The 25,975-nt window shown below is 53.2% G+C and overlaps 1 protein-coding gene across 4 annotated transcripts; it reads left to right on the forward strand.

Annotated features, from left to right (window-relative positions):
• The first annotated feature begins 127 nt into the window (after nucleotides 1–127).
• On the forward strand, nucleotides 128–24,449 carry MVP (major vault protein). Of its 4 annotated transcripts, none has more exons than XM_058711224.1 (15): nucleotides 128–634; nucleotides 6,692–6,824; nucleotides 7,008–7,203; nucleotides 14,760–14,883; nucleotides 14,984–15,115; nucleotides 15,349–15,443; nucleotides 15,742–15,978; nucleotides 18,421–18,702; nucleotides 19,530–19,774; nucleotides 19,912–20,109; nucleotides 20,949–21,335; nucleotides 22,422–22,538; nucleotides 22,694–22,820; nucleotides 23,318–23,506; nucleotides 24,187–24,449. In XM_058711224.1, exons 2-15 carry the CDS (start codon nucleotides 6,700–6,702, stop codon nucleotides 24,403–24,405), a joined length of 2,673 nt encoding a protein of 890 aa, XP_058567207.1. In that variant the 5' UTR covers nucleotides 128–634; nucleotides 6,692–6,699; the 3' UTR covers nucleotides 24,406–24,449. The 4 variants fall into 4 exon arrangements, with proteins under 4 accessions (XP_058567207.1, XP_058567209.1, XP_058567210.1 ...); XM_058711226.1 differs by having other exon boundaries at nucleotides 128–602; XM_058711227.1 differs by lacking the exon at nucleotides 128–634 and adding an exon at nucleotides 690–1,055.
• Nucleotides 24,450–25,975: the final 1,526 nt, after the last annotated feature.

Raw genomic sequence — 25,975 nt, forward strand, 5'->3', positions numbered from 1 at the left:
CTCCCAACACCGCACCTTGCCAGAAGGAGGACATGTGTGTATTTACGTTTTATGGTGAACATCTCTTTGGAGAACCTGGGTTGACTTTTCTGAATCTAAAATAAAAAACACAAAGTTATCTTCTCTTAGGGGCTGGGCTGCAGCAGGAGCCCAAACAGTTGTGGGGTGGCAGAAACATATTCAGCCAGATTGGGAAATGAAAGTCACGTGGGGCAGAGGTGAACTCGGCACCTGCCCCTCTGACCCTTCCCGGTCTCATTCCAGCACTGCTGGCTGGCTCTGAGGTGGGACCTCAGCGAGAGAGCCAAGAGGCTGCAGTGCCTTCAGCTGCAGTAGAAGCCGCCCAGAGGAGGAAGAGAGAACCAGCTGCGAGGGCCCTTTAAATGGCCAGGCCCCACCCCTGAGTGCCGGCCCTGCCGGGAAGTGATCCCTAGGGCTGGGCCTGGGAGTTTCCCCCTCTGAGGGGTCTGGGGCAGGCAGCACTCCTTCTGGGTGTACTTCGTACAGGTCCCAAAGCCCCCAAACAGTTGGTGGGACCTTGTGTCCCTTAAGGCTCGCCTAGCCCCGTCCTGCCTTCTAAGGCCTTGCTTCTGCCAGGGCAGGTAAGACATCTCTGAACCGGAGGAGGAAGAAGGTGGGTAGAGGCTTGGCCATGGGAGGTTTTGCTTTCCTTGCTGGATTTTTTTTTTTTTTTTTTTTTTTTTTTTGTCTTTTGAAGTAAACGTAGATCAACTTGTTACCTTGCGAATACTCCCCCACCCCCCAAATCGAAGGCCTCTTGACTTCAGGCTCCCACATCAGAAGTTAGGGCAGAGGCAAGTTGGGTCCATTCACACTCTCTCCTGGGTCCCTGCTGTAGGCCTCTGCCTCCTCCTCCTAAGGACTTCGGCTCTGGCCTGTCCTCTCTGAGCTTTTAGAATGTGATTCCCGCCCCCCACACACTGAGATCCTTCATCTGTGCCAAATGTTGAGGATTTCCCACAGCCTCACTTAAGGCTATGCTGACCGTGATCCTAGCAGGCCATTTGGGAGGTGGTTAGCAAAGCCATCTCAAGGTAGGCTTGACTTCTAGAAGGCTTGGGGGTTGCTGAGCAAGGCTCTCTCATTTTCTCTTTTTGGGGGGTGTGGGGGGGTGGGGGCTGAAATCAAGAAACAGGAAACTCATTTGGACCCGCCAGTCTGTGATTATGGGGATCTTAGAGCTGGCTCTCAGGAGTGAAGTATGGGGGTGGGAGATGGTAACTGAGGCAGATGTCCCCTGTGTTGTCTGTTTCACGCCTGGGTGGTCCCCTGGGTTGTGAGGGGGGAAAGCTGGCTGTTACATGGGGTGCCAGTCAGTGGGCTCCCTGGAAACTTCTGCCTGTTTCTGCCCTCGGCAAACAGGGCACCCAGCCTGACCCCGGGTGAAGCTTTCTGGGTGGGGCAGCTCTCTGGAGTAGCCAGCCAATAGAGCAGCCACCCTGAGTGGATGGCCCAGGGACAGCCTGAGGGCTCCAAAGTGACTCTGGCCTCCTTGTTGGATGGAGGAGTTCCCTCCCCCCCAGCCCCCCTCCCCTTGCAGAAAATGCTCGGCTGTGAAGTGCCATTGACCCTGTCTCCCAGAGAATAATCTGCCCCACCCGGGTCCTAAGTTCTTGTTCTGTGCTTCCTGGTTTGGGAGCTCTGCAGCAGCGATCCCAGGCTGAGTTCTGGCTCTGTCCTTTGATCATTGCGTGATCCTGAGTGATGTTGCTAACTAATCTAGGTTCTTGTGAGGATTAAATGAATGAATTAAAGGTCCTTAACACAATGCCTGGCACAGTTTAAGTTCCTAATAAGTGGGAGCTGTTATTTGGGGGACTCTTGCCAAAGACACACATTCTAGAGTCTCCTGGAAACTTTGGTGTGGTGGGGCTGGATGAGGCCTGGGAATCAGATGAACAGGAGCAACACTCTCAGCTGGTTCCTGTGATGGAGCAAGTTTAGAAAACATTGATCTAGATCAGGGGTTCTGAAGCCTGGTTCCTGGGTCACTTCTCAACTGGACGACCTTCATCTTCAATGAGTGGCATTAATTGGCAGCATCCAGGAAGTAGGGTGAAGATAGGGCGAGGAGCATCCTGAGCTGGCAGAACTGTTCTGTCCCCAGTGAGGCCACCAAGCTGCTCCTCCTCCCACAAGGTAGTTGAGCTGGAGCTCAGAGAACACTTTCCTAGGAAGAAAAGTTCCCAAAAAGCTGCTCTTAAACCTGTTTGGTGGGAGACAAATTCTTGAATTTCCACTCTAGTCCCCCTATAGTAGGAAATAATCTCCCTAAACTGGGAAGCTGGTAAATAAACAGCCTCTGAGCAGTCCCTGAGTAATGTGACTCTTGCATTCTCCAAAAACTAGAATGTTTACACAGGGAAACGGCAACGATGAGCCCCTGTGTATGTTGAGCGTCCTGTACATTTCCCTAAACCTGAACTTGATAGGGAGGATGGTGGCAGGCTGAGTCACTGACTTCCCCTCCAGCTTCAGGTCTGCTTGGGGGCTCCTTGGACCTGCCATGGACCAGGCTGAACGAAATGCCCTGCCCTTGAGCAGTCTGTAATCTGAGCTCATTTTATTCTCCCTCCTCCCAGCCACCCTCTGAGCTCCTGTGCCCTAGAGCCATCCTGTAGTCACTAATCTCTTTAGGCCCAGGAAATAGTCCTTCCTTTCCATTTCTCGGTCTAGGAGACTAAGGCTCAGAGCTAGCAAGTGGCCCCAGATTGACCGAGCTCAATCTTTGCTGTGTGTATCAGGGTCAGTGGGAGAGATTTTAAATCTAGCCATGTCTGCACCCCACCTCAGGCCACTGAGGTCAGAATCCCCAGAGATCAGTGCTTTTCGAAGACTTCCAGGTGACTCTCAAGTACAGCCAGGACTGAGAGTGGCTGCTTGAGGCCGGAGTTGCTGGTACTTTAATATGTGCCCAAATCACGAGGGATCTGGTTAAAATGCCGGCTGATTCAGCAGCTCTTGAGTGGGGCCTGAGAAGCCCCCTTACTAACAAGCTTCAGGTGATGCCGATGTCGCTCACTACAGACCAGTACACCATAAAGCTGGTCACTCAGACATCTGTTTGAGTCACTGTGCCAGGCACTCACAGTTGACCCTGAAGATCTCTGACAGGTAGTGACCAGAGAGGCTCATTGAGTTTTGCTGTAGTGTAAGTTTCCTTTGGAGCCAAGACACTGGTCTATAGCTGCGTCTTAACTAGCGGATGAAGCAGCTTCTGCCTACAGGTTTTGTTCTCTGCCCTTCCACCCACTACCCGCCCCCCTTCTTCGTGGGTGTGGTGCAGTGTCTGAGACTTTGGGCAACAGCTGACGGGTTCCTGCAGGAAGCTCATGACATCTGGGGGAAGTGTGATCAGACCAAGCTGGGCATGTATGCAGAGAGCAGACTAGGGGGCCGATCCTGGAAGCAGGCCCCGAAGGGGAGGGGATGAGTGGATTTGGAGTGCCGGGGCCAGCCCCAAGGTCTAGGCAAGACCTTCCAAAGGCCAACATCATCCTTAACCATTGTTTTTTGAGGGGCCTGCCTTATTGGAAAGACAATGTTCTGACTATCCATGTCATCTGGTACACCCCAAAAGTGTAAATCTGGGACTTGTCACAAACAAGCTGCCTGAGTCAAGTGGTTTCCCTGGCTCCCTGGAGAGGTCATACGTGGAGGCTTCTTTTTACAGATAGCAAGAGGATAAGAGCAAAGTCTGTTCTGGGGTGAACAGCAGGTGGTCTAGGTGGAAGGCACAGCTTTAGGGTATGGTAGTGGGCAGTCAGGGGGGATAAGATAGGGTCCCAGTACTGAAACAAGGGCTTGGCTTTGGAACAAGGCAGAAGCCCAGCCAGATCAGCTATAAGGATGATTCTCAGCTGAGTCACTGAGCTGGGTGAGGCTCTCAGCCCCCCTGACTGGGCCCAGCTGGGATGACAGATGGTGGAGAGGCCTCAGCCATAGGGAGTGGGGGATTGTCCAAAAAGGAGTCATTGGAGGCTGTTCCTGGGGCCTGCTTCCCAGCCCTTGCATGGCCTTCTAGAGTTCAGATCTTCCCTAGGGGGTGCCTCACGGAGCCCTGTCCACACCTCCGCTTATAGCCCTAGCCCTTCCTCTCCCCCATCTGGCTTCCTGGCCAGGCTTCTACCCTGCAGAGAACCTGGCAAAGGCTTCACTTAGCCTTCAGATGCCCCTTCTTTGCTGCCATTCTAGCCCCACAGCTGGGGCGACACAAGACTTGCCAGCTTTCTGACCACTCAGCAAGGGGGGTTAAGGCCGGGTGGGTGAGGGGGTCTCATCCCTCATCCTTAATCCTTAGGCCACATCCCCTAACTGATTAAGGGAGCTGGGCCTCAGGCTATTCCTGCCTCAGCAATAAGTAGCATAGTGCTTCTGAAGGGTCGGGCTCTGTTCCAAGTACTTTATGATTACCTCAGTCCTCATAACTCGGGTAGATGCCCTATCCGTTCACAGTTTACAGGCCAGGAAACGGGTATAGGGAGGGCAATGGACTCGTCTGAAGTTACCCCATCCAGTAAGGGATGCAGGTACTTCCGGCTCCTGGGGGCTCTTTGGGGGCTTCCTCAGGAAGCCACTTTGGAAGCACAGCAGAGAGAGACTGGGCAGTAGGGAGGAAGGAAAGAGAAGGTCAAGATAAGAGTGGGGAGGAGAACAGATCAAGGAAAGCAGAAAGGCAGCCCCTGTATTTTCAAACACTGCCTGAAAACAACAGAAGAGGGAGCCCTGACGTCAGAAAAGCCACTCCTACAAGTCCCGGGGAATTAACTTCACATAAACCAGAGCAACAAAAAAGTATCGAGGTCAAATCCCATACAAAGTTGCAAGATAGAGAGCAGAACATTCTTTTGATGTGGAAAGTGTACCAGGAAGACAGGTGAAAACTGTAACCTTTCAAAATGAGGTAAGATGTTAAAGAAACAGTACAAGGCAGGGAATCAGAACCGTAAGACCGGGCAGTCTGGCTGAATCTGTGCCCCTAACCACTGTCCCATGGCTGCCACCAGAGAAGGACAGGACCAAGCATTCCATGGGGATTCTCAGCCCACTGATTTGCTGCGCGGCCTCTAATGATCCATAGTCCCTACCTGGGACTCAGCTACTTGGAGGTACACTGTAATGTGGGACTGACCAACCTTATTTGGCCACCTTGATGGAAATTTAATATTTAGTTCCTCAGTTCCCCTGGTCACATTGCAAGTATTCAGTAGCCGCCTGTGACCAGTCCAAAGAATCCAGATTTAGAATATATCCATCATTACAGAAGGTTCTACTAGATGATGCTGAGTTAGAGACTTAAGCAGGAGCCAGGCAGGTGACGTTGAGTGCAGCAGCCTAGGTAGAAGACAACAGGAACAGCACGTGGGGATTGTGGTAAGTGCACGATTGGCGGGGAGGGGGCAGGCGGGCCTGGGCGGTGGGGGGGTGTCACATCTATAGGCAGCAGCTGTGACTTGACTCTAGCCAGTTTTGCTAGGTGGAAATGCAGGGTGTAGCTCCTAATTCTTCAAGAGAAGCAGGAATCAGGAGGTTGTGGAAACTCACAATTGCTAAGCAAAAAAATAAATAAAAATTTTACAGAGTGTGTAGGTTAAGTAGAATTCTTGTGCCTTTCCCTGGCTTCTGCAATTTTGGGGCTTCAGCCTGTTTCTCCTGTGCTCAGCCACTCCGTCCTCGCTCCCGCTTCTCAGGTTAGAAGTTAGTTGAATGGTGGGGCAGATGAAGTGTCCCTCCTTTTCTGCTGGTGGCTTCAAAATGGCCTGACCAAAGTCTCAGAGGGCAGGGCTTTGAGTTGTCTAATAAACTTGGTTCCCTCTGTGTGACCCCAAGGGATGTATCGTCCAAAGTCCAAGGCCTGCTGGAGGCAGGGATGGGGGTTCAGGCAGGAGGCATGACCTTCCTGAACCACCCAGGATTCAGAAGCAGGTAGGATGGGGGTGGGTGAGAGACGCACTTGTTCATTCCCTTTCCCTTCCCACCCACCCCTACCTGCAAACACAGGAAACCAAGAGTGACCACAGACCAGAGAGAACTGGGGAGAAAAGGACTAATTTGGTTGGGGTTTGCAACCCAGCTGACTCTATGGGAGCACCATTTCCGCCAGGGATCCCTCCCTTGAGAGGTGGCCCGTGTCTGAACAGTTCATCCCAGATTGCTTAAAATGTGTGTGGGGGGCATGGGTGCAAAGATAGTGTAAATACTCTTAGGCTGTGGGCTACCATTGCAATACAGCTGGGTCCCGGGATCCCCTGAAATAAACGAGCCTGTGTCTGGAGGAGCCGGGGAGCCACCCAGTCACTGCTTCTGCTCTGCTGGTGAAGGCCGCCTCCGGCACCTCCAGAGTTTTCATCTAAAGCCCCTTCCGGTGCTGCAGGCAGCTTGGGGAGGGAAAGGAATGGGCAGAGAACAACCTGGGCTTCCGCGGTTAATTGTGTCAAGCAGGTCTCGGCAGGGATGAGGTCTGGATGGGCTGTGTGCCCTGGGTGGGGAGAACAGAGGAAGCGGCTGGCGTGGGGCTCAAAAGGGTGAAATAATCCGAGCTGGAGGAGGACAGGCCCACTCCCCCATCTCCAGCCAGTCCTCCGGCTCGTGCCGCCCCGTGCCGGCCCCCTGTGCTCATCTTGTTGGATCTTCTCCCCACCTGTCTATCCCCCTGCTGCCCTGGGCTCAGGAGTCACCATGGCAACCGAAGAGTCCATCATCCGCATCCCCCCATACCACTACATCCATGTGCTGGACCAGAACAGCAACGTGTCCCGCGTGGAGGTCGGGCCAAAGACTTACATCCGGCAGGACAATGAGAGGTTGGTGTTGGGACTGTGCCGTGGGGTGCCTGTTAGTCTGGCTGGCATGACCGTCCATCTCCTTCCTGTTCCCAGGCAGGATTGGCCCTGGGTTGGGTGACGCTTTCTCTCCCATTCACTGTCTCCTTCAGAAATGAGAACAGGGACCCCCAGGTCCTCACACTGCTTCTCACCCTTCTACAGGGTCCTGTTTGCCCCCATGCGCATGGTGACTGTCCCCCCACGCCACTACTGCACAGTGGCCAACCCGGTGTCCCGGGATCCCCAGGGCTTGGTGCTGTTCGACGTCACAGGGCAAGTACGGCTCCGCCACGCTGACCTAGAGATCCGGCTGGCCCAGGACCCCTTCCCCCTGTACCCAGGGGAGGTGCTGGAAAAGGTACCTGGCTTGCTTCCTCTATAATCATTCTGCCTGTTCTGCCGCCTTGTCCTAGGGCTCTGCCCTGCCTTCTGGAGGGAAAACAAACTGGGGCTGTGGGAGGGGGTGGGGCCAACATTTGCAGGTTCTCCCCAAGGACAGAATTACTGCTTCCTTCCTTCCTCCTCGCATGCCCACAGCAGACCCGCCCCTCCTTTGAGAGATGTCAGCCCATCTCCCCTCCTGACCTTCCAGGCTCTGGAGCCTGCTAGAAGCTCCCGACCACTCTGGTGCTAAACAATTATGCCAAGTGTGAGCATTTCATCCACTCAAACGGTGCCAGACTGTTGGGCAGTCTGGTGGACAGTGACCGCAATGGTGGACGAGATGAGTTTGGGCTCGGAGACTGGTGACCATTCCTCAGGAAGGCATCACAGGCCTGCGCTTGTGGCCTGGCCCTCGTTTACGTGGCCCTCAGGCCCTGGCCTGAAAATCCCCCATACCCAGGTCCTACCTCGGATCAGCTCAGTCCCTCTCTGGGTGGGGAGTGGTTGGGGGGGCGGGGGGTGGGCAGTGTTGAAAGCTCCCTAGGTTCCCCAGCCCACAGCAGCTCTTTCTCTCAAACCCCACATCCTCCAGGCCAGGAGGACAGGGCCTCTCCCTCTTTGGAGCCCAATGTCATGGAGCCGTTCCTTTTCCTCCCTCTCTGCCCACACCTCTTCCCTTCTGGTCTCCACTGAGAAGGTGCCTGCCTCAGGCCTCCCTCCCCCTCCCCTTCTGACTCATGGGAGCCTCACTAATGTCCTTGTGATAACCTTGTCAATGACTTGGCCTTCTTGACCTCAATTCTTCTGTTCTGCTGCAGCCCCTCCTGGTGCCAGTCCACTCGGGACCTGGTTATTCTCCCACCTCCCCCACCTTGGAAACTCAATCCCCGCCTCCTCAGTTGTCATGACCCCTCAGGGCTTTTCATTCCGTCTTCTGTCCCTCAGATTCTCTTCCTGGTCTCTTTCCTACACCAACTGGAGGTTGTCATCTTAACAGTCTCTTATGTGCAGGACCTGTGGCCAAAGCCGGTCCTGGATTGCTGTGACCCCAACCTGTCCTTCCTGTCCTCATACCCAGGAGGGGCTTCCTGGCCATGGGGACAGATCCACAAAGATGACAGTATTACAAGTAGCTGATGGGTCAAGTGGCTCATTTCCAGGCCAGCTCTGTTCAGTGGTTCTCTTCCTTCCTAACCAGCTTTCTCTCCACTTTTTTTCTGCATGCCTCTAAATATTTATCATTTTCCACTCCCTTCCTATTTTCTATCCTATTTTTTAGTAGCATTTTATTTTATTTTTTTTTTTAATTTTTTTTTAATGTTTATTTATTTCTGAGAGAGGGAAAGACAGAGTGCAAGCTCGGCAGGGGCAGAGAGAGAGAGGGAGACACAGAATCTGAAGCAGGCTCCAGGCTCCAAGCTGTCTGCACAGAGCCTGACGCGGGGCTCAAACTCACAAACTGTGAGATCATGACCTGAGCCGAAGTCGGACGCTCAACCGACTGAGCCACCAACATTTTATTTTAATTTTTTTAATGTTGAGAGCGCCTGCGTGTGCATGAGTTGGGGAGGAGTGGAGACAGAAAGGGAAAGAGGACCCGAAGCCAGCTCTGTGCTGACAGCCCAATGTGGGGCTTGAACTCACAAACGGCAAGATCCTGACCTGAGCCAAAGTTAGACACTCAACCAATTGCGCCACCGAGGTGCCCCTTTAAGAAGCCCTTTAAAGTTTATTTATTTTGAGAGAGAGCACATACGAGTGGGGGAGGAGCGGAGAGCGAGGGAGAGAGGGAATCCCAAGTAGGCTCCACGATGTCAGCCCTGAGCCCGACTCAGGGCTCGGCTCAAACCCACGAACCATGAGATCATGACCTAAGCCGAAATCAAGAGTAAGATGCTTGACGTACTGAGCCACCTGGGTGCCCCACTCATTCTTAAACAACTTCGCCACATACTTAGAAGTCCAGGCCATCTGGCAGGATCTGGGTCTGCATTCCCTTCCCTTATTTTATCTCTGTGCTCATCTCCTTTCTACCTGTTGGGGCCTCCATCAGGTGGCCCCGGGAACCTGGCTTATCCTTCTGTCTCTTTTTAATTTTATTTTATTTTAATCCCAGTGTAATTAACCTACAGTATTAGGCTTGGGTGTGCCATACAATGCCATATGCTTACTCAGTGCTCATCAGGATAAGTGTACTCTTTACCCCCTTCACCTAGTTCACCCATCCCCCTCCACCTCCCCTCCGGTAACAGAGTTTGTTTGTTCTCTGTAGTTAGAGTCTGTTTCTTGGTTTGTCTATTTTTCCCTTTATTCACTTGTTTCTTAAATTCCACATATGAGTGAAATCATACGGTATGTCTGTCTCTAACTTACTTCGCTTCTTCCCATTATGCTCTCCAGCTCCATCCATGCTGTTGCAAATGGCGAGATTTCATTATTGTTATGGCTGCGTAATATTCCATTGTGTGTATATACCACATCTTCTTTATCCTTTCTTCTGTTGATGGACACTTGGGCTTCCACCATTTGGCTATTGTAAATAACGCTGAAATAAACAAAGGGGTGCATATATCCTTTCGAATTAGTGTTTTCACATTCTTTGGGTAAATACCCCTTAGGGTGATGACTGGATCATACGGTAGATCTATTTTGAATTTTTTGCAAAGCCTCCATCCTGTTTTCCACAGTGGCTGCACCAGTTTGCATTCCCACCAACAGTACACAAGGATTTCTTTTTTTCTCCACACCCTCGCCAACACTTATTGTTTCATGTGTTTTTTATTTGAGCCATTCTGACAGGTATGAGGGGATATCTTCTTGTGGTTTTGATTTGCATTTCCCTGATAATGAGTCCTGTTGAGCATCTTTTCATGTATCTTTTGGCCATCTGGATGTCTTTGGGGAAGTGTCTATTCATGTCTTCTGTCTGTTTTAATTTAGATTATTTTTTGATGTTGAGTTGTGTAAGTTCTTTATATATTTTGGATACTCTAACCCTTTATGGATATGTCTCTCCCATTCTGTAGGTTGTCTTAGTTTTGTCGGTTATTTCCTTGGCTGTGCAGAAGCTTTTTATTTTGATGTAGTCCCAATAGGTTGTTCTTGCTTTATCTCTCTTGCTCAGGAGACCATACCTAGAAATATGTTGCTATGGTCAATGTCAGAGACATTACTGTCTGTGCTCTTTTCTAGGATTTTTATGGTTTCAGGTCTCACATTCAGATCCTTAATCCATTTTCAGTTAACTTTTGGGTATGGTGTAAGAAAGCGGTACCCTTGCATTTTTTTTTTTTTTTTGCATGTAACTGTCCAGTTTTCCCAGCACCATTTGTTGAAAAGACTTTTTCCCATTGCATTCTCTTGCCTCCTTTACCAAAGATTAATTGACCCTATAATTGTAGCTTTCTATTCTGTTCCATTGATCTATGTTTATTTTTGCCCCAGGACCATATTGTCATGATCACTACAGCTTTGTAATAGAACTTGAAATCTGGAATAGTGTTACCTCCAGCTTTGTTTTTCTTTTTCAAGATGGCTTTGGTTATTCTGGGTCTTTTGTGGTTCCATACAGATTTTGGGATTGTTCTAGTTCTCTGAAAAATGCTGTTGGTATTTTGATAGGGATTTCATGAAATCTGTAGATTGCTTTGGGCAGTATGGACGTTTTAACAATATTCTTCTAATCCATGAGAGTAAAATGTCTTTCCATTTGTGTCTCCTTTAATTTCTTTCATCAATGTCTTGTAGTTTCAGGGTACAGGTCTTTCACCTCCTTGGGTAAGTTTATATACTTCTATCTTTTTTAAGTTTATTTATTTATTTTGAGAGAGGGAGAGAGAGAATCCCAAGCAGGTGCCGCGTCATCAGCGTGGAACCCGATGGGGGGCTCGAAGTCCTGAACATGAATGAGGTCATGACCTGAGCCGAAGTCCAACACTTAACCTGTAACCCCACCTGGAGCTTCTCTTTCCTCTGTCTTTAATTTCCCCACTACTGCTGCCTTTCTCTTGGCCAATAAATATGCTCTGTCTCTTCCATCCTTCTCTGTCCTTAAAGGCTTACTTGCAGAAGCTTTCATTCTAAAGAATACATCCAGAAGGCTGTAAGGTCCTTCGTGACTTCTGCCCCCAATCTCTACTCGCCATTCGCCAGAGCCCTCTACTGTCATCCATTCAGGGTCTGTGCTTCCAGATATGTTTATGCATTAACATAAGTATGTGTAAAAAAACAAAAAAAATCATATCAACTATAACCTATTTGCATAAAGCTATCACATTGTCACTTGCCAGTGTATTTTGAATGAGCTTCTGCATATTGTTATGTAAGTCTCATTTGTTCTATGTAATTCCAGATGATGCTAAAAGCTCAGCCATTTTCCTGTTGAGTATCATTCATGGTGTTTCCGATTTATAAGGAAAAACAGTGTTGAGACGAGTATCCTTGTCTGTGTGTCTTTGTTCATGTTCCTGTTTGCTGTTTGTGTGTGTGTGTGTGTGTGTGTGTGTGTGTGTGTGTGTTTAAAAACATTTTTTCAAGATTTTTTTTAATTAAAAATTTTTTTAATGTTTATTCATTCTTGAGAGACAGAGTGTGAGTGGGGGAGGAGCAGAGAAAGAGAGGGAGACACAGAATCCAAAGCAGGCCCTGGGCTCTGAGCTGTCAGCACAGAGCCCGATGTGGGGCTCGAACCCAGGAGCCGTGAGATCATGACCTGAGCCAAAGTCGGACGCTTAACTGGCCATCAGGGCCCCTCAAGATTTTATTTTTAGGGGCGCCTGAGTGGCTCTGTCAGTTAAGCGTCCAACTTCGGCTCAGGTCATGATCTCACAGTTTCTGAGTTCGAGCCCCGTGTTGGGCTCTGTGCTGACAGCTGAGTCCGGAGCCTGCTTTGAATTCTGTCTCCTCTCTCTGCCCCTCCCCACTTGTACTCTTTCTCTCAAAAATAAATAAATAAATGTAAAAAAAAACAAAAAAAAAGAAAGAAAGATTTTAAGTAATCTCTGCACCCAACCTGAGGCTTGAACTTACAACCTTGAGATTGAGTTCCATGTTCTACCAACTTAAGCCAACCAGGCACGTATAGTGTTTGCTGTTCTTTAAGAGTAGAAACTATTAAGAATTGCTGGGTCCCAGGATACGCATGTGAAATTTTTTTACATTTATTTATTTTTGAGAGACAGAGCACAAGTGGGGGAGGGGCAGAGAGAGAAGGAGACACAGAATCCGAAGCAGGCTCCAGGCTCTGAGCTGTCAGCGCAGAGCCCAACGCGGGGCTCGAACCCACAAACTGCGGGATCATGACCTGAGCTGAAGTCGGACGCTCAACCGACTCAGCCACCCAGGCGCCCCTGAAATTTAAATTTAAAAGTAGGAACTTTTATGAGGGCCCTATATATAAATCCAGTTTCTAGCTATTTACTGCTGCTGCTTTCCTTTCATACTTACCCTTTGATAACTGCTTGATGTCCTCTGCCCCATTTCCTCACAAGCCCCTACATCTGGCCCCTGCCCCCACCCCCCACCTCCACTGAACTTGCTTTCACAAGGCTCCAAGGCCTCCCAACTCCTAATTCCTAACCTGGGTGGACATTCTGTGTCTCACGGGTCTTCTTAGCCACAACCATTGTTGACCTGCCCTGTTATTAAAACTTGTCTTTTTGGAGTGGCTCCCTTGGTTGAGTGTCTGATTTTTTATTTTGGCTCAGCTCACGATCTCATAGTTCATTAGTTCAAGCCCCGCATTGGGCTCTGCGCTAAGGGCGTGGATTCTGCTTGAGATTCTCTGTCTCCATCTCTCTCTGCCCCTCCCCTGCTCACTCTCTCTCTCTCTCTCTCTCTCTCAAAATAAACACTTAAAAAAAAAAAACAACTTGTCTTTTTTTCCCCTCCACCCGACCCCCCGCTAAAACTTATCTTCCTGTTTTACTCTGTGGATATCTCTTTCCATCTTCTTCGATGTCTCCCTCTCCTCTCCTGCCCTCTGCCTTCAGATTCTGTCCTGAACCTCCTGTGAGCCCTCTCATGCTCCCGTGGCCTTGACCACTTCGTCTATGTTAGACATCCACCCCTGTACCATCGCTGGGAGCTGCTGACCTGTGAGCCCCTAGCTGCCTGTGGGAGGCTCTCTCCTGGATGTCCCGCTGCCACTTCCTACTGGACATCCAAACCCGACACTTTCCCTTCCCCCCAAATCTGCTCTTCTCCCGCATTCCCAATCTTATGTGGCGATACTACTGGGTACCTAGTCACCTGAGCTGGAAGCCTGCAGTGGTGTGGGGGACAGACAGGAAGGAGACCAGGGTGGCCGCCAGGAGACAGATTAGGAGGATCTTTCCATTATCCAGGCAAGAGATGGTGACTTAGGTGAGGGGAATGGCAGCGATAAAGGTAGATGCAGCTTTCAGCAGAACAGGGAGAAAATGATGATAGAGTAGATGTGGGAGGTGAAAAACCCCCACGATCCCTCCAGAAATCTCACTTTCTCCTCTTCCTGCACCTTTATATCAAAAGCCAGCTCTTCCTTTGAGCCCCTGCTCAAATGCTACTCCCAGAGGGCTTTTCCTGATGTGCCCTAGGTTTTTGCAACCTCTGTCCCTTGACACTGTCCATGGTGTACTTGGAGACAGGGGTCTGTATCTGTCTTATCACCTGCTGGACACTTCCAATCCAGGAAGATGGGTGTGTGTGTGTGTGTGTGTGTGTGTGTGTGTGTAGCCTGCCCCTACCGCAATCAGCCAGGTGCTGTGCCCATTGAAGATGCACAAGGAAGGGCTCGCCTGCCTCCAACCCAGTGTGTGGTCAGTGGGGAGAGAGTAGAGCTGCTCGACCTTTCCGTGCTGGGTCACTCTGGTCAGAGAAAGGAGCGGCAGGCAGCTAAGCTTCACTAAAGACTGAGGTTCAAGTCCGGATCCCGTTCATCACTAGTTGTGTGACCTTGGGCATATCTCTTCCAGCCTCTCTGAGCCTCTTTCTCTCCTTTCCTGCCTCCCTCAGATCAAAGACCAAGTGAAGTTCTACTCTTAGAAACCTTTCTACAAACCTCTAAAAGGTTTGGATGCTTGTTGCCAGGTCCCCCTTCCTGATGAAAAGAGACGTGATGGCTGGAGCACGGTGGCCATCTTGTGACCATGAAGCGACCCTGATGACAAAGCCACGTGCCAAAGCATGCCTGTTACAGCCGTCCAGGCTTCCCACTTCCTTACTTTCCGCACTTCCCCGGGGCATACTAGGCCTTGAGGTGTGTCCCAGTTTCCCAACCTAGGTTTCTAATTCAGAACTGCTTCTAAGCACTTCCTACAGAGGATCGTGTGTTCTTGGCTCATTGGTAGTGGCTTCCTCTTGCTCGGTCAGCTGTTTTAGTTCTTCAGGTCAGATGGCTTTGGGACTACCCCTACCTTGTGCATTCCACTTGGCAGCTTTTGGGGGGACCTATAAAGATGGATGCTGCGGACTCTGACCTCCAAGGTATTGGGCGTGACTCCTGGAGTCACAGTACTGGATGTCCCATGACCTCCCTTCTTCCCTTGTCAGGACATCACTCCACTGCAGGTGGTTATGCCCAACACTGCCCTCCATCTTAAGGCGTTGCTGGATTTTGAGGATAAGAATGGAGAGAAGGTGGTGGCCGGAGATGAGTGGCTATTTGAAGGACCTGGTAAGTTCCTTCCGTTGGCCGGAGTCCAGGTCAGAGGCTCCTGGCCTTCCCACTATAGCTCTGATACCTGCTCACCTCCAGCCTCTTCTCCCCTCCCCAGGCACATATATCCCCCAGAAGGAGGTGGAGGTCCTGGAGATTATCCAGGCCACAGTCATCAGGCAGAACCAGGCCCTGCGGCTGAGGGCCCGCAAGGAGTGCTGGGACCGGGACGGCAAGGAGAGGGTGACAGGTGGGGTCGATAAGGGGTGCTGATGGGTCGGACAGGCCGTGCTCTGCCCACAGGGTTGGGGATGGCCACTAGCAGCCTGGGAGGAAGTTCTTCCCTGGGATCTCTCTTATAAGCTTTTGGGGGCTGCCCACTGCTGCTTTCCCTAACCCCCCTGTGCAGGCTTTCCCCTGACCCTGCTGTCATGTTGACATGGCTTCTCCCTCCCCCCAACCCCCACCCTTCACCCGACCCAGGGGAAGAATGGCTGGTGCGTTCCGTGGGGGCATATCTCCCGGGAGTGTTTGAGGAGGTTCTGGATTTGGTGGACGCCGTGATCCTCACAGAAAAGGTCTGTGCTCTGGGGGGTTAAGGGACCCTGGGGTAGGGATCACTCTGGGTGGCAGAGAATAGTGGCAGAGGACATGAATGTGAAAGAGAAGCAATATTTCTAAGGCCACTAAAAGAAAACTGCAGAGGTCAGATACCTGAGGGGTATCCTGAGTCCTCTGAGAGGGTTAAAATGCCCTCCTGGGTTGGTGGAGACTGGCAGTCAGGCCTGGGAGCACTTAGTGGCCAGTGGGGCTCCCAGGTCCCCTGAGGAACTTGGAGATCGGTTTCCCCAAATGCCCCGACCTCTTGTCCTACAGACGGCCCTGCACCTCCGGGCTCGGCAGAACTTCCGAGACTTGAGAGGAGTGACCCGTCGCACGGGGGAGGAGTGGCTGGTGACCGTGCAGGACACGGAGGCCCATGTGCCAGATGTCTACGAGGAGGTGCTGGGGGTCGTGCCCATCACCACCTTGGGCCCCCACAACTACTGTGTGATTCTCGACCCAGTGGGCCCGGATGGCAAGAACCAGCTGGGGCAGAAGCGTGTGGTCAAGGTGAGTGCCTCCATTTCACCTGGAGCTCTGCTCTGGGAGGGTGAATGCCCTTGAGTGGAGGCCCTCGGACCTCTTCCTTCCCTCCTCCCACCCCAGGTACATGTTCTAGAAGCACCAAGCTCGTTCTGGCTCCCTCTGTGTCCTTGCACGTCTAGTTCTATCTTTTGAGACAGAGTCCCCCTGATCTCCCTGGTGGCCCCCAACTTCAGTTTCCACACAGTTTCTTCTTTTTTTTTTTTTCAACGTTTTTTTATTTATTTTTGGGACAGAGAGAGACAGAGCATGAACGGGGGAGGGTCAGAGAGAGAGGGAGACACAGAATCGGAAACAGGCTCCAGGCTCCGAGCCATCAGCCCAGAGCCTGACGCGGGGCTCGAACTCACGGACCGCGAGATCGTGACCTGGCTGAAGTCGGACGCTTAACCGACTGCGCCACCCAGGCACCCCCCACACAGTTTCTTCTGGGAGCACCTCCCGGGTCCCATCCGTGCCTGCTGTTCTGGAAACCTTGTCATCTTGCATAAAACAAACCTCTTGGTTTATGCTTCTCCCCACCCCACCTCACCCCTCTCTTAACTATACATGGGACTACCAGGGATCGACACACTTTTCTGTAAAGGGCCAGATCGTAGATACTTTGGGCTTTGGGAGCACATTCCACTGTACTGTTGGAGCAAAAGCATAGACAGCTTGTAAATGAATGAGTGCCTCTGTGTTCCCATAACATTTTACTTCCCGAAATAGCCCAAATGTCTAGCAGTGGATGAACAGATCACAAATTGAGGCGTATCCACACAATGGAATATCCTTCAGCTATAAAAGGAAATAAGCACGTACGGATGCTCGTGTGCTAATGATCAGCATTCAGGGCGCCTGGGTGGCTCAGTCGGCTGAGCGTCCGACTTCAGCTCAGGTCGTGATCTCACAGCTCGTGAGTTTGAGCCCCACATCGGGCTCTGTGCTGACAGCTCAGAGCCTGGAGCCTGCTTCGGATTCTGTGTCTCCCTCTCTCTGCCCCTCCCTCACTCACGTTCTGTCTCTCTCTCTCTCTCAAAAACAAATAAACATTTAAAAAAACTACATTAGTATTTCAGCTAGTACTTGGAATTGTTTAATTCCATTTATTTTACTTTTCAAAATGTAGGTTTTTGGGGGGGAGGGGCAGAGAGAGAGGAGAGAGAGAGAGAGAGAGAGAGAGAGGATCCCAAGCAGGCTCCACACTTAGTGCAGAGCCCGATGTGGGGCTTGATCCCATGACCTTGAGATCACGACCTGAGCTGAAATCAAGAGCTGGATACTCAACTGACTGCGGCAGCCACGCACCCCTGTGTGGTTCCGTTTATACAAAATGTCCCAAATGGGTAAATCCGTAGTGATAGAAAATAGATTAGTGGTTAGAGGGGGTAGGGATGGACAGAGAGGAACTGCTAATGAGTTTTTCAGGGTGATGAAAACCCTGGGATTAGATCCTAGAGATGATCGGACAACTCTGTGGATATGCCAAAACAACTGAATTGTAGACTTTAACCGGAAAAATTGTATGGTATATAGATTATATCTCAAATAGATGGTTAAAAAATAATAATAGTGGCCAGATTTGGCCCAGAAACTGAGTTTGCCAATGTCCGGACGACACCATCCCAAGAAAACAACGCATGGGAGAAATGAGCAACAAGAGGGTCATCCTTATTTTTTTTTAAGCTTTTTTTTTTTAATGTTTAGTTTTGAAAAAGAGAGAGAGAGAGTGCATGGGAGGGCCGGGGGTGGTGAGGAGGGAGGGAGGGAGGGAGGGAGGGAGGGAGAGAGAGAGAATCCCAAGCAGGCTCCACACTGTCAGCACAGAGCCAGATGCGGGGCTCAAAACTCCCAAACCATGAGATCACGACCTGCCCTGAAATCAAGGGTTGGACACTTACCTGGGTGGCTCAGTCAGTTGGGCGTCTGATTTTAGCTCAGGTCACGATCTCGCAGTTAGTGAGTTTGAGCCCCGTGTCGGGCTCTGTGCTGACAGCTCGGAGCCTGGAGCCTGCTTCGGATTCTGTGTCTCCCTCTGTCTCTGCCCCTCCCCCACTCATGCTCTGTCTCTCCCAAAAATGAATTAAAAAAAAAAAAAAAAGGGGGGGGGGGTTGGACGCTTTAGAGACTGAGCCACCCAGGCCCTCCAAGAGGTTTATTCTTAACGGTTGAGCTTGTGAGGGTCCAGGTCCTGACGGTTTACAGGATTTATCAAGGGCGGTTTGACCGGACGAGATCTGTGGGCATTTGTCAAGAGCCTCATGGTCCCGATAATGCTTCGCTGTATTACGGTGGGAACGTCAGGAGGGTCTTTTGGGGCTCCTGTCCTCATCACAAGCCTGTGGCCACAGGAACCAAAAGAGGCGCTATCAGAGGCAGTCACAACTCTGGGTGGCAACCGCTTCTAACCCCATGTCTTTCCACTAGGGCGAGAAGTCTTTTTTCCTCCAGCCTGGAGAGAGGCTGGAGCGAGGCATCCAGGATATATATGTGCTGTCAGAGCAGCAGGGGCTGCTGCTGAGGGCCCTGCAACCCCTGGAGGAGGGAGAAGAGGAGGAGAAGGTCTCCCACCAGGCTGGGGACAACTGGCTCATCCGCGGGCCCCTGGAGTACGTGCCCTCTGCCAAGGTAGAGGTGGTAGAAGAACGTCAGGCCATCCCTCTGGACGAGAATGAGGGCATCTACGTGCAGGATATCAAGACTGGAAGGGTAACAGCTGAGGGATGGGCACCCTTACTGTTGTGCGGCCACGGTGGTGGCCTGCTCGGGGCTGACAGGGACAGGTGCGTGGTGGAGATGGGGGAGGAGACTTCGACAGCCTTGGTGGTGGCATCCGAGCAGGCCGGCATTCCGTGGAGTATCTGCCTTCCCTTTGTCGTAAATAGCGAAGTGCAAACTTGAGAAGCTCCCCAGGGAGAAGATGAGCCAGGTTTAAGGACGGGGACTCTGTCTCCACTGCAGAACTGGCCCCAGCATAAAGATCTAACTGGGGAGTGGCCTGGGAACAGCAAGAACCAAATTCCTCCCCCATCCCCTTATCCAGGTGGAATTTTTCCTCTTTGCCAACCCCCCCCCCCACCGCCCTAATCTGAAGCCTTGACCTTGGTCTGACCTAGGACCACATCTCCAACCTCTTTCTCTAAGACGCCAACCTGAAAGTAGAGCTCAGAATCCTAGGAAGTGTTAGCGAATGTTACCTAGGTCCTAGGATTGATGGCATCTGTCCCTCCGATGCCCTCCAAGCTGCCCCCAGAAGGAAAGTTCCAGAAGAAATCCTCTGAAGCCCTTACCACGTGCCAAGTTCTCAGCACTAGACATCTGAGAAGTCATTCATTCCTCAACCCTGTGCGGATGAGGAACCAAAGCAGGGGTGCGCCCAAGACGACCGAGCTAGCAGCCGGTGCATCTGAATACAGCCTCGTTCCAGAGACCATGTTTGGCCACAGCGCCAAGCTACCCTCCCCCACCACCGGGCTGCCGGCTGGGTCCTTCCCCCTTCCCTTCCCGGGTGACATCCCTCCCCGTTCTCTCTCAAGGTACGAGCTGTGATTGGAAGCACATACATGCTGACCCAGGACGAAGTCCTGTGGGAGAAAGAGCTACCTCCTGGGGTGGAGGATCTGCTGAACAAGGGGCAGGACCCACTGGCAGACAGGGGTGTGAAGGAGATGCCCAAGACCCCCCAGCCCTCCCCTCTCCGCAACAAGACCCGCGTGGTCAGCTACCGGGTCCCTCACAACGCTGCTGTGCAGGTGTATGACTACAGAGAGAAGAGAGCTCGGTGAGGGGCCATCGGGGGGGGGGGGGCAGTTGGGGAGGCTACTGGGGGGGAGGGGGGAGGCCGGAAGGGCCACCGGGGGCGAGGGGGACGAGGCGGGAGGGGTTCTCCGTGTGTCTGACTCCCGGCTCCCTCTGCAGTGTGGTCTTTGGGCCCGAGCTGGTGTCGCTGGGTCCGGAGGAGCAGTTCACTGTGTTGTCCCTTTCGGCCGGGAGGCCCAAGCGTCCCCACGCCCGCCGCGCTCTCTGCCTGCTGCTTGGGCCTGACTTCTTCACAGACGTCATCACCATCGAAACAGCAGACCATGCCAGGCTGCAGCTGCAGCTCGCCTACAACTGGTGAGGGGTGGGGAGGGCTTGGCAGGGGTGCTGGTGCGGCCCGGGGGGCGGGGGAGCCGGGAGGAAGAGCCCTGGGTCCCGCAGCGCTGGGCTCACATTCAGCCAACCACATAACTGCAAGGTCGTGAAAATGTCGGTTGGACACACCCAGTGCGAGTGGGCAGATGTCCCCAAGCACAGGCTCTGGGGCTCGCTGCCTGGGTCCCGGCCCTGCCGTTTGCTAGCTGTGGACCTAGGCCAGTGACTCGGTGCTTTCCTCCATCTCCCAATCTGTAAAATGAGAGTGACAACCGTCAGCCTCACGGGGAGGTCGAAGGGATGCGGTGAGAATTGGAACAGTGCCCTGTACGTAGTTAGAGCTCAAATGGCAGTGACCGGAGAGGGGGAAGGGGAGTCCCATTCGGCGGCTGTGCCCCACCACACCCACCTCTGGGCGGAGTGGCCAGGACTGTGACAGGGGCAGATGGGGGCGCTGACCTCTCTGGGGCGGGGGGGGCTCTGCAGCATGGTCGCTAAGAGCATAGACCCTGGAGCCACACTGCCTGAGTTCACCTTTCTGGTTTGCCACATATGATGTGACTTTGGGCCTGTCACTTAACCTCTCTGGGCCTCTCTTTCCTCATCTGTAAAAGGGGATAGTGCTCATCCCCATCTCCTAGGGTGGCTGGGAGAATAAGATGGTCTCTCACCTGGGCCCATGGTGGGTAGCAATTCTCGTTCTCTGTCGTGGGAGACCCTGGCCAGTGACGGGGGGTGGGGGCCGGAGTCCTTTTCAAAGACGAGAGTTGCTGTTTCCTGGAGGAAGATGGCTTCCCTGTTCTGGGCCTCTCTGTTCACAGGCACTTTGAGCTGAGGGACCGGAAGGACCCACAGGAGACAGCCAAGCTCTTCTCAGTGCCTGACTTCGTGGGTGACGCCTGCAAGGCCATCGCGTCCCGGGTGCGGGGGGCCGTGGCCTCCGTCACCTTCGATGACTTCCATAAGAATTCTGCCCGCATTATTCGCACTGCTGTCTTTGGCTTTGAGACCCCAGAAACCAAGGGGCTTGACGGCAGGGCTCTGCCCCAGCCCCGGGACCGGGCCGTCTTCCCCCAAAACGGGTTGGTGGTCAGCAGCGTGGACGTGCAGTCAGTGGAGCCCGTGGACCAGAGGACCCGGGACGCCTTACAGCGCAGCGTCCAACTGGCCATTGAGATCACCACCAACTCCCAGGAGGCAGCTGCCAAGTGAGTGAGGCCTGGGGGCAGGGCTTCCCCACTGCCCACAGTGCCCACTGCGGGCCAGACCTCTCCAGAGTCCTTACCTCGGCCCACTGCCACGACCTGGGTAACAAGGTGCCCTCCCCCCGCCCCTGCCTACGGACGGCCTGCGATCACCCTTAGCAGATGGCATGGCCCACTTAAGAATACGACTAGGACAGGGCGCCCAGGTGGCTCAGCTGGTTAAGCGTCCGACTTCGGCTCAGGTCATGATCTCACGGTCTGTGAGTTCGAGCCCCGCATCGGGCTCTGTGCTGACAGCTCGGAGCCTGGAGCCTGCTTTGGATTCCGTGTCTCCTCTCTCTGCCCCTTCCTGACTTCTCTCTCTCTCTCTCTCTCTCTCTCTCTCTCTCTCTCTCACTCTCTCTCTCTCTCTCTCTCTCAAAAAAAAAAAAAAGTAAAAAAAAAAAAATTACCACTAGGTGCCATCCCCCTCCTGTGGCTTCTCACCTTGCTTGTGCTAGAACGCAAACTTGTTCCGTGGTCCTTCCGGGCACCGGGGATCCAGGCCTACCTCCCCCACCTCACCTTCCAGCCTCTCCCAGGCTCACGTGCTCCAATCCCACCAGCTCCTTTCTGCCCCTCAGATGCACAGCCGTGCTCCCCGCTTCGGGCCCTCTGCGCTGGCTGTTCCCTCCGGCCAGAATGCTCTTCGCCTAGAGCGCTTCAGCCGGCCTCCTCCTTGGGCCTCAGCCCGAAGCTCACCTCCTCGCAGAGCCCAGTTCTTTCTGCCCCAACTGAAGCAGCACCCGCTCTGCTTGGTGTCCCGTCACCCACTTTCAGGGAACTTGTCATTGTCCGAAATCAACCACGTCCCTTTGTTTCTCCCCACTGGAGGGTGGGCTGTGTGGAAGCGGGGGCCTCGGGTCACAAGTCCGTCCCTTCCCCTGTGCCTGCAATCATGCCAGGCTGTTAGCGCGCACGCCGTTCTTCCGTTGGCACGTTGAGTGCTTCCCGCGGGCACCCCCAGCAGACTGGCGGTCCCTGCCCTTGGAGAGCTGGCTCGCATCTTGGAAGATGGCCAGCATCTTCCCAGTCCCCTCTCCCGTCCAGGCACGAGGCTCAGAGACTTGAGCAAGAAGCCCGCGGCCGGCTTGAGAGGCAGAAGATCTTGGACCAATCCGAAGCTGAAAAGGCTCGCCGCGAACTCTTGGAGCTGGAGGCTCTGAGGTGGGTTGAGAACCAGAGGAAAAGAGGGCCCGGTCTTGGAAAGCAGCTGGTGGAGGGACTGAGACAAGTGTGACTTCTGCTGCCCAGAAGTGAGGGTGGAGGAGGGCAGGGCTGGGCTTCCTCCTGGCGTCCCCTGACCCCCGCCGCCCCTCCAGCACTGCCGTGGAGAGCACGGGGACCGCCAAGGCGGAGGCCGAGTCCCGCGCTGAGGCCCTGCGCATCGAGGGAGAAGGCTCCGTGCTACAGGCCAAGTTGAAAGCCGAAGCCTTGGCCATTGAGACGGTGAGTGGGGGCGATGCCTGTGGAAGGGGGTCTGGAAGAGGCCCCATCACTGCAGCCCTGGAGAGGAGTGGGAGACCAGGTGTCCCGATGTAAAGCCCTATTTAAATACTCCGTGGTTTATAAAGTCCTTTGCCCTGTGTCTATTCGCTTAACCACCTTTCCCCTCCGGGCATGATGACCTCTGTCTTCTGTGTAATGTGCACTCACACGTTGGCCAGCTTTGTGCAAAGTGCTGCACGTGTCTTACACGCACGGTCTTATTTAATGTCTGAAGTCCCATTCAGGCGGCAGGTACTGTCTCCATTTTACAGATGGCAGAACCAAGGCTTGGATTGAGGACTCCCACCAGTCGCCAGCTACAAGGCAGCCTGGCCAGGAGTCACCTGGCAAATTGTCCATTTACAGTTCCATCCCTTTGGCCTCTGTTCTCTCTGGCTTGCTGGGACAGTTCCCAGGGGCCACACAATGCTGCGTTCTCTCCCCCCACCCCCTTCCAGGAGGCTGAGCTCCAGCGGGTACGGAAAGTGCGAGAACTAGAACTGGTCTATGCCCGGGCCCAGCTGGAGCTGGAGGTGAGCAAGGCCCAGCAGCTGGCGGAGGTGGAGGTGAAGAAGTTCAAGCAGATGACGGAGGCCTTGGGCCCCAGCACCATCAGGGACCTTGCTGTGGCTGGGCCAGAGATGCAGGTCAGAGTGGGGAGGGGGCTGGTGTGTGTGTGCGTGTGTGTGTGTATGTGTGTGTTGGGACCATATTTGAAACCAAGAAGGCAGAGCTGGGGCAGACATATCTGGAAAGATGATGCTGGGGGCGGAGGGGAGAGGAGGTGAAACTGTCCCCGTGTCCCGGCCTGTAGAACTTGTGCACGGTGGCCTCTGTCAGGCACTGCGCTAGCTTCGGCAGGGAGCTGCAGCCCCTGGGGCGGATGGTCATCAAGTGGAACCCCAGTCCGTGGCAAGTGCTTTGAAGGAAGTCGAGCCAGGGATGCTGGCTGGTTTAGGGAGAGTCCCTCTGAAGAGGGGATACTTGAGGCCGATGTAGAGTTGACGGGAGCTTCCTGGGAGAGGCTCCATGTGCAAAGACACGAGGACGACAGAACTCAGTGCGTTTAAGGAACAGAAAGGACTGAACGGCCGCGACCGAGGGTGGAATGGTGAGCTTCTGGAAGCAGCTACAGTGGGGCCGGGTCTTTCAGGCCTTCTAAGCCCCGGTGAAACCTTCAGTCTCCCCTGATACACCTCGCTTATTGTCCGTGACTAATCCTAGGAGGATGGCTCGGGTGACAGCTGCAGAGTGCGATAAGTGTGGGTGGTGGCCAAGGAGACAAGAAAAGGAACAGGGGACTGACTCTTCCCTCTTGCTCCTCAAGGTGAAACTGCTCCAGAGCCTGGGCCTGAAATCAACGCTCATCACCGATGGTTCCACCCCCATCAACCTCTTCAACACAGCCTTGGGTCTCCTGGGGCTGGGGTCGGAGGCCCAGCCCCCAACCAAAAAGGCAGCCTGCATGCCCAGCCCCCAGGAGGGCTTGCTTCTCCGGTCCCCTCCTGCCCCTCAGTCTCTTGGAGACAACCATGTTGTTCCTTAGCGCCGTGCTGCAACCGACAAATTAAACATTTCTGGGCATTCTAACCTTGGGCCTCAAGTCTCTGTCACAAGGGAGCATTGTGGATACCCCTGAAATCTCAAGGTAGCTACTAGAGACTATCCTCACCTGTGAGGTGGAGAGGAAACTGAGGCAGGGAACAGTCACGCTGATGGGAATGTGACCCCAAAGTCTTACTAGTCGCACTTTTTTTTTTTTTTTTTTTTTGATGTTTGTCTTTGAGAGTGAGAGAGACAGAGCACGAGCAGGGGAGGGGCAGAGAGAGAGGGAGACACAGAAACCAAGCGGGCTCCAGGCTTTGAGCTGTCAGCACGGAGCCTGACGTGGGGCTCGAACCCGTGATGTGATATGATCTGATATGATCTGAGCTGAAGTCGGAGGCTTCACCGACCGAGCCACCCAGGCGCCATGGCTAGTCAACTAGTCGGACTGTCTTTGGTGGTCAGCTCTCTTAGACCCCAGGTGGGGGAGCTGATACCACAGGGGAGAGAATGAGGCCCCACCTAGGCAGCCTCCCTGGGATGGCTCCTGCACTAGCTAGGTCTTTTCTCACTGGTAATTCCTCCAGGAAACTGCAGGCTGGGCGGGTTTTGGAATCTAGCCCTCAGGCCGCAGGTGCACCCACCCCTGCATCCCCTCCCCCGCCTCCCAGCACTTGGGAGACTCTCTCTCTCTGGCACCACCTGCTGGTCCCACCGCATAGCCAGCAGGCCTGTGCACTTGTCCCTCTCAGATGGGATGTCAGGATCCTGCCCAGGGGCCACAGGAACTGGAGTGCCTTTCTGGGCTTCTGATATGGGCTCTTCCCAAGCATCGAGGGAGGAGTTCCCTCTTTCCACCCTCCCCCGCAACCAGTGCAGAGCTCTTTCTGGGGGAAGGATCCAGGCATGATCAAATTTGCAACCAGTGCAGAGCCCTTTCTGAAGGAAAGATCAGGCGTGATCGAATTTGGCTGCACAGAGGAGGCTGCACCAGCCCTTTGCCCAGGTAGAGCCGTAGGTACTAGGTTGATAACTAAGTAAAAAGATCCTGGGGAGAGAGAAGCTTGGGTTTACTTTCGGTATAACTGAGGAAGGCAACTTCTCTGATCTCCTCTGTCTGTGAAAGAGGCCAGGAATTCTCCTCCTGAACAGGGCTGATGCTTGGTTAGGGCCTTCTTCCTCTTCGTGCACTGAGGCCTGACCCTACGAGCCTGGTCTCTTTCCGAGTTGAGGTGCATTTGTGTGGCCAGTGGCTCCACTCAAGTCTGAGCTTGAGGCCAGGGGCTGACTGTTGAGCCCACAGCACTTGGTGGAGCTGGCTCAGAGTTGATGGGACAGGCAAGTGAATTGGCCCCTCCAGCCCAGCTTCCTTCTAACTGTCCTATATTGTCCCTTGAGAGAGGTAATGAACTTAACATGTGCCTGGTACCAGCCGAAGAGCTTTACATGCTATGTTAGCACAGCTTATGGCCAAGGGCCTCTGGGGATGGGTGACAGCAGGCGAGGTGGGTACGTTCCTACCCCTCAGCAACCGGCTCCTATGGCCATCCCTCTGCTTGTCTTTACTAATG

This window comes from Neofelis nebulosa, chromosome 18 (genome assembly GCF_028018385.1).
Source record: "Neofelis nebulosa isolate mNeoNeb1 chromosome 18, mNeoNeb1.pri, whole genome shotgun sequence".
In the NCBI taxonomy this organism is placed as follows: Eukaryota; Metazoa; Chordata; class Mammalia; order Carnivora; family Felidae; genus Neofelis; species Neofelis nebulosa.